At 38.1% G+C, this 12,702-nt stretch overlaps 2 protein-coding genes across 2 annotated transcripts; one reads left to right on the forward strand and one right to left on the reverse strand.

Moving 5' to 3' along the window:
• The first annotated feature begins 3,773 nt into the window (after positions 1-3,773).
• On the forward strand, positions 3,774-7,058 carry LOC108511856 (L-type lectin-domain containing receptor kinase IX.1-like). The gene is made up of 2 exons (XM_017846544.3): positions 3,774-5,395; positions 6,319-7,058. The coding sequence occupies exons 1-2, from the start codon at positions 3,814-3,816 to the stop codon at positions 6,801-6,803; spliced, it is 2,067 nt and encodes a 688-aa protein (XP_017702033.1). The 5' UTR covers positions 3,774-3,813; the 3' UTR covers positions 6,804-7,058.
• A 4,371-nt stretch (positions 7,059-11,429) lies between these two features.
• LOC120112718 lies at positions 11,430-12,296 on the reverse strand. Its single transcript, XM_039132358.1, has 2 exons — positions 11,668-12,296; positions 11,430-11,583 (listed from the first exon to the last, which is right to left on the reverse strand). The coding sequence occupies exons 1-2, from the start codon at positions 12,294-12,296 to the stop codon at positions 11,430-11,432; spliced, it is 783 nt and encodes a 260-aa protein (XP_038988286.1).
• Positions 12,297-12,702: the final 406 nt, after the last annotated feature.

A 12,702-nucleotide genomic window follows, 5' to 3' on the forward strand; every position in this document is an offset into this window, starting at 1 on the left:
CCAAACGAGGCAGGAGAAATAGAGGATCTGCGAGCCATGATGACGACCACAGCAAAGACGAAAGAGATGATGGCAGCAATTTACGTGATCGGTGACTCTGATACCATGTTGAAATATTTGGAGAAGAAGAGAAAAACAAAAAGAGAGAGAGAGAAAAGTAATTTTATTTCTCTATTTACTTCTTCTCATTTGGTATATCTCAGGGGTTATATATACTCGTATATAGACTCCATACATGGAAGATAATATAGGTTGATATAAGATCTCGCTAATAATGAAAAATATTATAGGTGATACAGCTTCTCATATGATCCCTAAAATCACCCTAACAAAATTATGCTAACAAAGGAAACTAATATTAATTGATATAGAATCACATTGATAAAGAAAAACATTATGAGTGATGCAGGTTGTTATGTGATCACTAAAATTATTCTAATAGTATGAATTTATTAACCAAGCTCGGTTTCAAGAAGAAGAAGAAGAAGAAGGCAGATAGGAAAAAATAAAGTAATGATGGATACGGTGTCTTTGTAATTAACATAATAACTTCATTTGGGAATGTCAATTACGTCCCTGGTAGTTGTAGTTTTCATCAGTGGACAGAAAGAACAAAAGAAAGATTCCATAGATAAGATCAAATGCTTTCATGAGTGTCTTTTCTGGTTTGTTTTTCTGTGAATCTTCCATACCTTTTTTTTCCTAATTAATTTGCTTGACTACGTGGAAGCTCATCGACCATCAAATTAATTAAAGACCATCAAACAAAAAGGAGAATATATATATGCATTGTCGAATCTGTAAGACCGCTTTAGAATCCTATAAAGAGCCCATTTTAGAAGCCACCAAGAAACCGTATGGAATTCTCTTGCCGCTCATTAGAGGACGGCCACCTACCTTCTCCTAGTGGCTGGCCCCTCCTTTGGTTCCCCGCTTGCAGGCATCTCCGGTGTTTTTCTTTAGTTATATTTTTTTCAGAGTTGCTTTGCATATGGGCCAAGGTCAGCAATGCCACCAAACACTTACCGTCAGCAAACGAGTTGCACGCTCAATAACTTGGCAAAGAATATCTTAGGGTTTACCTTCCACTAATACACTGCATGGTCGTCCATATAGATGATTACAACCGCTTGTTTCCGAACACTCATCTTAATGCACCTTTATAGAAACAAACGATTGTGATTATCTACATGCATAACCACGTGGTGCATATAATTTTTTAGAGTTACTACTAAAACTATGTGCTCGTGCATATAGATAATCACAATCGTTCGTTACTAAACGCTCATCTTAATACATCTCTATAAAAACAAATAATTGTTGTTATCTACATGCATAACCATGTGGTGCATGCAAGATATAATTTCTCACATCTTAGTGGGTGATATGGTGGAAGCGTTGCATCATTGTTCTCTTTTTTACTTTGATCGTAAGTGGGAGGTGGGACCCACCATCAATTTTATTGATGAATGTGTTCATTTACAATGGTTGGTTGGTGGTGCTTCCCTACTTAAAAGAGTTTTGAAGTGAAGTGGTCCTCTTGGTTTACAAAAAAAAAAGAGAGGAAAAAACAGTAGTTCACTTGAGTTGTGAAACAGTTCTATGACCACAGCCACACATCTCCTCTCTTCTTGTTCAATCGTTCCTATTCAGTCTTCCTTCTGTCTTTCTATTTAGTCAATCCTACCGTCTTTCAAAGCACTTATGATGCTTAAAATGTGATTCTTAGCATTGACTTTGTATTCCGAAGTCTAGCTTTCGTGCAAGAAGCTTGCTTTCTATTTGGCTGTTACTTTATTATAACATTTACTGGCCATTGTTTTTTAAAAAATAGATTCTCCATGTCTGTGAGAAAAGAAATTTTGGGCAATGATCTGAGCAAAAAGTCTGTACTTTTTTTTGTTATTTTTAGTTATCTTTCAATATAATATTTAATAATAGCCCTTAACTAACTATTTCCATGAAGATATATGTGAGTATGTATTTTGTCTTACATCGGCTATGCACTGGATAGATCTTAAATACTTATAAAGAGCCGGAAAACTCAAATAATATCGTTTTGCTAGTTTCTTTTTGGATAAGGTACTGGATTGTTGCAAATACTATTAGACCAAACTCAGTTCATAGTCTATGTAGACTAGGAGAATTGACCACGGGCTTATCGAGGTATTTATGATTGGATTTGAATGAGACTTTTAGCCTGGCAAGAATACTATAACTTAAACAAGATGAGTATGTAACGACCCATGCAAACATATGTTTACATCACTTGTTCTAATCATGACTATCAACGAAAGATACTTTTTCCAAAAAAAATATGGTAGAAATACCACCATCGAAATTAGGATTGAAGCCTATACATAAAAGAGAAGGTGCCAATCTACTTGGATAGGAGCTATTACAAAAGTTTTACAAAATACTCTTATACTAATGCACTTTTATACAATTATGAATTAAGATAAAATCTCCAACACATTCATCCATTCATCATATCATATCATGATTGGAAAAAGTTGCATTCATCTTTCTAATTCATTGACTTCTAGAAATTTTAGCACATGATGACCATAAGTTCAAAAAAACACATGGTACACCTGAGTATCTAAGTATTAACTCAATAATATATCCTCTTGTTTCCAAGAGGCTTGCATCTTGAAGTGGTGTTAACTTCCAAGACTTTAAGTACCCCTCCTTTCCCAAAAATATTCTTTGGAGTAAAAAAACCTAATCCCATGTGCAATAAGCCACATTCCTTGCTAATTATATCATTTGAGTAATGTTGATAGACGTCAACTTTGGACCATATTCGATCCCTTCTGTCTCTCATGTTTGTATATGTGACTTTTCTCTGTTCTCTCAAAAACACCACAAATACCAACCCCACCCCCACAAGTGCAAATACCTCCTAAAAATTCTAGTGAAAGTGGAATTTGAACATAAAATTTATGTCATTAGTGCAACACTCGAAAAAATTCCCTAGCAAGCAAGAATATTAATTATAGGTCTCTACTTGAGTCAAGTCGTTAAGATACATGTGTAAGGTCACGCGCAATAGGACCAGTAGAACATATTACAAAATATATCGAAAATGAACCAACACGACTCAAGTTGAAGAGACATGTGGGCCATACAATGTTACTGCATTGGGTGCTTCATATTCAGCATCATCCTAAAAGTTGTATTCGGAGAACAACAACAAACCGATCGGCAACTCTCACAAATATCCATCCTGAACCGAACAGAGGCTGTGTTTGTATGTAAGCAGACTTTGAGTGCTTTGAGATTAGTGCAGGATACGATCCAACGATCAATATTATTAAAAAAGATCAATTATTTTTTTTGTGCGAAAGATGCAACCTGAATCCTTGTGAACTAGGGTTAGCTCACCCAAGTTCTTCTGGCCAAGGGCTGCCATCTGGACACGCGGCCTTCACTCTCACCAATCCTGATCATCAAGTTCTTTGTGAAGCTTCGGTGTTTGATTGTGCTATGCAATTATTTATAGCGAATGCTAAAGTGGGCACCAACGTCCATCTTAGTGCCTAGGGAATAATTTGGTCGATATTGTGGGATTTGCTACGTTAGGGTTTATTATTAAATTTTTCAAATCCAACTTTTTTCCTTTATGTCTCTCTCTTTCTTCTTGGTGTGAGTCTTCCACTTCCTCTTTATGCTTTGGTTGGTCTATTTCGATGTGCTGCATGATTATCTTTCTTTTAGAAAAGTTGGACAATGGACATCACTAAATCCTTTGCCACTCAGAAAATAAATCACCAGATAGCCTTTGAACTCTTCTTACCCTGCAAAACACGCATGGCTCTCTGCAATTTCTCTCTCCAAGCCATGGTGCCTCTGCTTCAGTTGTTGTGCTTCATATTCCCCCTAGCAAGCTCTCTCTCCTTCAACTTCTCCCGCTTCAACCAGGACAACACAAACATAGTCTTAGATGGCGACGCCTACTTGCTCGACCATGTCATCCAGCTCACCAAGAACCAGCTCGACTCTTCGATCGAGAAGAGCGAAGGCAGAATCACATATTCTAAGCCAGTGCCTATCTGGGACGAAGCTTCCGACAAGCTCGCCGATTTCAATACATGTTTCTCATTCCTCATCAACGGCTTCAATAAAACAGTAAGTGCCGATGGGCTGGCCTTCTTCCTTTCATCCTTCCCTTCCAAGATCCCAGATAACTCGTATGGTGGGGCTCTTGGACTATATAACCGTACTGGTGCTAACTCGACCGCGGATCATGTCGTGGCCGTCGAGTTTGATACCTTCAAAAATCCAGAGTATAATGATTCAAGTTCCAATCATATCGGAATTGATATTAACACAATCTTTTCCGTCGCATGGCTCGATTTGAATATTAGCATCAGACAGAAGATCAAGTTTGATGCTTGTGTCAGTTACAATGCCAAGAGTAAAAATTTAACTGTCTTTCTCCGTAGTGCTACAAACCACACAAGGAATTGGAGCCTCTCTCATGGTGTTGACTTGAGGATGGTCCTGCCGGAAAAGGTAGCCGTTGGCTTCTCGGCGGCCACCGGTAACCAAGTCGAGACACACAGCTTATTTTCTTGGAATTTCAGTTCCTCTGATTTGAGTCGTCAGGGCTATGGTCCCAATCCACATCCAAGCACCAATTCCAGGCACAAGCCTAGTTTTAAACTCTTTTGGCTTGCCATTGGCGTTGGGATGCTGCTCTGTGGGCTGATTTTGGTTTGGCTAGGAAGACGTTTATATAATAAGATGGCTATTACAGGGAAGAAGGAAGAGATGGCCATTGATTCAATAATCCATGATAACTTCGAGAGAGGGAGTGGGCCTAGGAGATACTCTTACAGTGTACTTGTGAGTGCAACCAAAAGTTTTTCCCAGGAGGGGAAGCTTGGGGAAGGAGGATTTGGGGAGGTGTACAAGGGAGTACTGCATGACTCCAAACTAGAAGTGGCCATCAAAAGAATCTCCAGAGGTTCAAACCAAGGAGCAAAAGAGTACATATCTGAAGTCACAATCATAAGCCGGTTACGCCATCGCAATCTTGTGCAGCTGATCGGCTTTTGCCATGAAAGGGGTGACCTGCTGCTCGTCTACGAGTACATGCCAAACAAAAGCCTTGAATACCATCTCTACAGTGAGGAAAGATTGCTTGCATGGCCAGAGAGGTACAAAATTGCTCTGGGCTTGGCCTCAGCTTTGCTCTACCTTCATGAAGAGTGGGAGCAGTGTGTAGTCCATAGAGATGTGAAGCCTAGCAATGTGATGCTAGATTCAGAGTTCAATGCGAAGCTCGGTGACTTCGGATTGGCAAGGTTGATGGACCATGATAGCAATCCAGAAACAACTATCTTAGCAGGGACCATGGGATACATTGCACCTGAATATGCCACTACAGGTAATGTGAACTGTTACACTTCAATTTAATTTTACATTATATTTAAATGTAAAAAAAACTGTTGTTTAAATTGTTCTGCTTCTGCTAAAAAGGGATGGCAGGAGATCACGTTTGACGCATATTGGATGATTGTGGCATCGATCAATATTGTTGAATGACTAATAATCCAATATGTGTTAAACTTAATCTACCTCCAAGTTAATAATAACAGGATAATCCAATAAAAAGTAAGCTTCAAGCCCTTACCAAACACAAAGTTGAGGCTTGAATGGTAGTAATAAGTCTTGATCTTAAGTTTTTTATGACAATGAAATTTTCAATTTTTAATTTATTATTTTGTGTTTTACGAAAATACGAGATAATAAAAGTTAGAATAATATGATAACTATTCTTCTTATTCAAGGTGTAGACTTATCATAGTCAAAGTCTTTGGAGCAGGTCATCGCGTCGCTTCTTATGGGCATGGGTACCTTTACTTTTGAGTCAAGGTCGAATACCTTTAGGAAGATGCTTGGGGCCCAACCATGGTCTCAAAAAGAAAAAAAAAAAAAAAAGGACTTCATTGCAATGTAACAGTAACACCCATTGATTGGCTTTCACAAAACAAACCAACGTGACCACACAAAATAAAATAAAATAAAATAAAATGAAGAGATTTTTATTAATTTTTGAATAATTAAATGAGACAATGAGAATCTGGACGTCCTTCTGCCACCGTCCTCTGTGGAGGAAACCCGGCTCTTACCGTTCTCCTTAACAAGCACGGAACCTCAAGGAATGCATGAAAATTTGAATAGGATGTTCAGGAATTTGAATAGGATGTTCAAGAATTTTTTCTATTGTTGCATTGTAGCTTAAATTATTTTATGAAATGCATAAATTTTTTAGTTGTACTAAATGAAATGCATCTTAATATGCAACAGGAAAAGCTTGCAAGGAGTCTGACGTCTATAGTTTTGGAGTAGTAATCTTAGAAATTGCATGTGGTAGAAAGCCAATTGAAGTAAGGGAGAACCAAGGCAAGGTGAAATTGGTAGAGTGGGTTTGGGAGCTTTATGGGAATAAGATGTGTTTGAGTGCAGTGGACCAAAAGTTAAAGTTGGAATATGATCCACAACAAATGGAGCAATTGATGATTCTGGGGCTGTGGTGTGCTCATCCAGATTACACTCGACGACCATCTATAAGACAAGTTATCAACGTTCTAAAATTCAATGCTCCACTGCCAATTTTGCCACCCAAGATGCCAATTCCGATGTTCTATTCTCCTCCAGTTGAAGCATCTAGTCATTGTAATAGCTGCTCTACTGCTTCAACTCAATCAAGTTGGGGGATTGATGATTGTAAGCCATGTCAAACTCAAGCATCAGCACCGTTTCTCTCATTAGATCAGCATATAAGATTTTAGCTATACAAGTTTGTGTCCTCTCATCTATGTGAGACTTATTTGGGTTATGTTTTTTGTAATTGCAATGTAAAAGAAGTCGGTTAAGCACTGAAATAGTTATTTGACATGATGTGATATCAATATTTTGATGAAATTTTGGTCGGGTTTGTCTTCATCCTATATATTTCATGTGTAATGCCTTTTGCCCCTTATTTGCTCAAGGCACCCTATATGTAGAACTCATTAGCTTGTAATATATGAATTTGTATTGTTCAACCCAGCCCTTCTATATGAAAGACTTTTCGATTGTGTGACAAATTTTATTCTTTAGCCAACAAAAATAGTGCTTGGCTCTAGAGATGGGGCTGGTTTGAGTTAGGTGTAAGATTCCTTACCTTTCTTGCCTATTTTCCTATATTGGGTCATAGTTCATAAGCTCTATTTTCTTTACCAAGAGATGAAGTATTCAACTAATGAGCAACTCATCTTGATATATAAGTTGTTCCACATTATTACTCGATAAATGGATACAATTAACATGTTTCTATCATAAGAAGGTTCATTAGATATTTTGCATAAGTAATGCTACAAGGCTCTTATTATTTATACAAGTACAATTTTCTTGCCATGTGGCATCAAAGGATTTATGTAATTGACAAGGTTGTTGCCAAAAAGGGTTGGTTGATTTAGAAATTACTAAATCGGAATTTATATGATTGATTTCAGCTTTGTTATGTACATGCAACGAGCACCATGAAGCATTTTCTTTTCCCCTTTCAAAGTGATGAAAAGAAAAGGGGATCAGAAATTTGTTCCTGTCGACATGAGAGAGTTTGCCGGATCACTTGGATATAGTGTCCTGTGCCTTTTTCTTCAATTCTTCCTCTTTTATTTCTTATTTATTTTTAGGCTTCACAAGTTCTAGTATTAACTAGCCAAATCATAGACCAAACATTAGGTCAACATGTTCGACTTGTATAAGATTTCTCTCGTGCTCTACTTAGAACATGCCTGCTAATATCCTTGGTTATGTTAAGATATCTACTATCACTCAAGAACATGTTATCTAAGTACCAGCACAATAATAATTGTTATATAATGTACCTACTATGAAAGAAGTCCTCTGTGGCTTTTTTTCCATAATAAAAAAGGAAAAGATGGAGCGGGCTCACTCTATGAAATAATTTTTAAAGAAAATTCTAGATGGAGCTACTCATAAAGACAAATTGAATAGAGTCAAGCTCCACAAGATACCATGAAACCACATATTTCATGGATGTATAATCTATTTAAAAACATGATACAACCCTGGGAATGGAGAGAATTTATATAGAAAATGGAGTTAAAAATTTGGGTTGAAATACATGGTGTTGAAACTTACTATTGTAGTGAAGAGATGCAAAAATAAGTTTTCTTTTTTAATATATGAAAAGATAAGTCAACCATGGATATAGTATCTACTTTTATAATGCAAACTTCTGAAGTCTTTGTTTATTTGCAGGTCATTAATCTTCTCTACTGAGCCAACCATTAGTAAGCACGGTTACAACTATACTCTTTCTTTATTAAATAACTTTTTATGAGCAATTTTGATTGATAATGTGAAAATATCCACTAAATGCCTTTTACACTTTTCACTCTTCATTAATAAATTAATATTTTTAATTAAATTTTATGTTAAATTTAAAAATAAGTTTTCTTCTTATCCACAATGTTATGCTAAATCTTTAAATAGTCTCTAACCAATAAATAATGAGCTAAGAAAAAAAATAACATTGTTTTCTCTATGCACAAGTTTTTACTATAATAATGGCCAATAATAACTATCCTAGAAGCCTACATCTTATCTCAAATAAATTCAGTTCAAATCAAGATTTCAATAATAATATTATTTCATTACTAGTGAGGTTACTTGTATAATCAAAAAGAATCAAGGGTGGAAAAATAATGCCGTTATTTACCTAAATCACTTTAGACTAAATAATTTTTTTTCCATCAATTCTATATATTACATAAATATTTTCAATAGGTCAAAAATTTAATCTGGAAAATGATTTTATGGATTGAGTAGTCCAAATAACATTCTAATAACGTTAGTATATACTATAACCGGCTTCCCTGAAACTGGTTACTATCTCAAACCACGGTCCGCGGTAAATGAGTAAATCGACGGATGTTATCTCTTCCTTGTATTAGTAATGGTACCTTCTGTTCTATTCCTTTGAAACCCTCCGCTTCTGTTAGAACTTAGAACCTCCCCCTTGGACAAAACCTCTCCCTTTTGAATTGAAACGAGAGTTTCCTGATTTCCTGTTAGAAGCCTGTTGGCTTATGAAAGCAACTTGTGGCCACCTATGGATAGTGGGGTTGAATAAGGCTCATGGCTTTGTATTAAAGATATGAGATATTTGTATGAGGGAGTAGGTGGTTTTAACACGGTAGTTATAAAAGCTTCGTATCCAAACCCTAGTTCTCTTAATAATGATAGGACCTTATTTTGATCTGATACGGGTTTTCCTGTCGTAGCCAAATTATCACATATACATACCTAAAACATCTAAAGTATTAATTCGTACAAAGAAACTGCACCTTTCTGAATAACAAGTTTTACACCTGAGTTGGAGCCAACCAATGAAAGGGTGCTCCGTGTTCACCAAACGAGTTTCAACCAGCTTGAATTGACACTAATCATTCAAAGCCAACATATTTAATTAAAATTCGTCACACAACAACAACCTCTACGAATCTGACAAAAGGTTAGTACCTCCCAACCGACCTGGGGCAAATACAATATCATTACCTTTGACATCTTATCATGATTCAATATATCACTATTTTTTCATACATAATATATATCAGTTTTTTTTTTTTGGTGACAAAATAGGAGTTGAGGGAGAGAGGCAGAACCCACCCGCGTAGCAGCCCCCACTCGCCCTCCTTCCATCAGGAAATGTTCGATGCGGGTCGTAAGTTTCCGCGTGCCCTCCCCAACTCGTGAAAAACCCGACTGGGCCATCCACTTGTGAATACGTCACTCCAGCGCCACCTCAGTACTAATGGAAGGAAAGTATATCCACACAGAACCATCCGGGCATAGGGCAGGCGGTCCTCTGATTTAATCGATGCCTGCGCATTTCGAACCCGGACAACTCGGATGGAGTCCAAGCCCTCTTACCACCAGGCTACCATCTTGGTGGCAATATATATATATATATATATATATATATATATATATATATATATATATATATATATATATATATATATATATATATATATATATATATATATATATATATATATATATATATATATATATATATATATATATATCAGTTTCAATAATTGCTTTTACGTTATGTATATTGCATTGGCATAACTAATGTGCTATCTCTTTTGTATATCTTACCTTTATTTCCTTTAGATTGTCTTAATGATAACTCTATCTGCATTGATATTATAAGACAAATATTTCAAAGATCGCATGCACGGTAGATACATAATACTATTTTCCAGTCTAACCTTTGAGTTCATTCTTCCTCAAGGTAATTGATATCGTAGCACCTTCTGGAGCAAGCATGATTTTGTTGGATTGATTGATGATGATTTCATTATTGATTGATCATACTTGAAACAGTGTCGCCTTGATTTGAGTGGCTGGTAAAATTATTTACATCACAAAAGTCTATTAATGGAACCAAATATCACAAAAGCACGTTAGCAAGTACAAAAATACATACCTTTTCATCAAATAAAACAATATCCATCATAGTTCCTGAATCTTTTGTAGCGTCATAGACTCTACAAATGCCTATCTAGGGATCATAAATAAAATGTACACAGCATGTTTTTGACACTGGTAAAATTCCTAGCAGCTGGAAGAAAACTCTTATTACATTGCTTCTGAAGAGATGTAACCCCTAGTAGCATAGCCATTTTTGGGCAATTAGTTTATGCAATATTTTGTACAAAATTGCCGCCAAGTTGTTAGCGAACAGATTGAAGAACGTTCTTGACTCTTAAATTAACGAAGATCTAAGCAGCATTTCTACCCTGGCGTAAAATACATGAAAATGTTGTTATTGCTCAAGACATGAATGTTCTGCGACAAGACCTCTAATGGTTATTAAATTAGATAGGGAAAGGGTCTACGATCGAATGCTGTGGGATTACACTGAAATAGTTCTAGGTCACATTAATTTTTCTGATAAATAGATATTATGGATTAATACTTGCATCAGATAGCCTTCTTTTGCATTTCGTTAAGGGCATACCTGTATGTTATCGTTTTCTTCTTCTATTGGTCTATATTAGAGATGTGCATTGTCTCCGTATCTTTTTATTTTGGGTGCTAAGATACATTCTTGATAGGGGTGCAAATAGGTCGGTCGGATTGGGTCATGAGTGACTCTGAACCGATCCGGTTTCTTGTTCGGATTCTAATTTTGGACCCAAACTCAATCCAATAAAAGATTGGATCAGGTCTAGGACTACAATTTTTGACCCAACGGATCATTTGGATCGGATTGGGTCCATGTATAACCTAGTCCCAACTTAAAAAATTCGGATCTAGTTCAGGTCGGGTCCAGACCCATTCAATTTTACAAAATAAATACGATGCATATTTCAGTATTCATGCACAACGCGTTATAAAAATTCATATACAATGGCCTTTATCTTCATGTAGGCCTTGGTGGCCGGGTCCTCGAACTCCCTCCCCTTAATGCTAGTGTCGTTCAACAAGACATTCTCCTGGTGCTTCGGAACCCCGGCCGTCCCGTTGGCGTTGGACTGGGTCTTGCTGGAGTTGGCCATGGTGGACTGTATCACGTTGTGCATCTGGTTCTTGCTGTTCTAACTCTGGTTCCCATAGGGGTGCTGCCTCTAGCTCTGCTCTAGGCCATCTACCGGCATGGAATAATGATCCATTGTTGCGTTGTTGGCCATGACGATGGAGTGGATGGACATGCCTTTGGAGGGAATGGCATACTTGGAGTGCTCCTGGACGGTCTCGAAGGCGAGGTGGATGATGAGGAGGCGGATGACATTGTGTTGGGTGAAGATGTCCTGGCGCTTGGGGTGGTTGGCGGTGAGCTCCACCGCGGCCGACACCACCATCGCCTGGAATTTCATGGCTTCTTCTTTGAGGACCTCGGCGAAGACTGAGCAAACGCCGGCAAGCACCATCTGCTCGACGCTCTCCAGGTCGCGGGCAAGCAGGCCGATGGCGAGTGCGGCGTTCTCTTGGGCCTCCACCCGACCCTCCTTAATCAGACAGAGCAAAGGGTCCACGCCATCTTCTTCAATGATGAGCTTGTCGTAGCCGTCGTTGCCGCGAGCGAGGGAGACGAGGGAGGCAGCGACGTTGGCGCTGGCGTCAAGGGAGCCGATGAACATGGTGCCGATCGGCTCCCAGATGAGGAAGAGAATGGACTTGCTGTGGGCGATGGGGGGCTGGCCGAAGTCGTGATCAGCTGCGAGCGTAGAGACGTGGATGAGCCAGGAGAATGCCATAGAGCAAGAAAGCCTAAATTGCCCCAAAAATCAAACAAGTCGGGTCGGATCGGATTGGGTCAGAATTTAGTAAACCCAGACCCAATCCGAAAAATAGAACGGATCTAATTTTAGAACCCAACCCGGCTCCACAGGTCCTATCGGATCGGATCTAAGCAGGTCGAGCTGGGTCGGGTCGCGGGTCGATCCGACCCAATTGTAGCCTTACTTATTGGCAGCTCAATTTGGAGCTGCAATTAGACACATTGCATATTTGTATGCGCGTAGACCTAAAATGGAGCTCGATATAGAACGAAAAGGAGGCCAATCCTATTACTCACCTTCTGTTTACTGGTGATTGCTTGCTCATCAGCCAAGCCAAAAAGAAGGATTGCTCGGCATTCAGAAGAGCTTTGCAATATTATTG

The sequence above is a fragment of the Phoenix dactylifera genome, chromosome 1 (genome assembly GCF_009389715.1).
Source record: "Phoenix dactylifera cultivar Barhee BC4 chromosome 1, palm_55x_up_171113_PBpolish2nd_filt_p, whole genome shotgun sequence".
Taxonomy (NCBI): domain Eukaryota; kingdom Viridiplantae; phylum Streptophyta; class Magnoliopsida; order Arecales; family Arecaceae; genus Phoenix; species Phoenix dactylifera.

Bases quoted from the DNA above. Each gene is read 5' to 3' on its own strand.
- LOC120112718 (XM_039132358.1), bottom strand. From the start codon at position 12,296: ATGGCATTCTCCTGGCTCATCCACGTCTCTACGCTCGCAGCTGATCAC. The intron at 11,584-11,667 runs GAGGCAGCACCC...GGCCAACTCCAG, and splicing joins GATGGCCTAGAGCAGAGCTA to CAAGACCCAGTCCAACGCCA.
- LOC108511856 (XM_017846544.3), top strand. From the start codon at position 3,814: ATGGCTCTCTGCAATTTCTCTCTCCAAGCCATGGTGCCTCTGCTTCAG. The intron at 5,396-6,318 runs GTAATGTGAACT...AATATGCAACAG, and splicing joins ACCTGAATATGCCACTACAG to GAAAAGCTTGCAAGGAGTCT.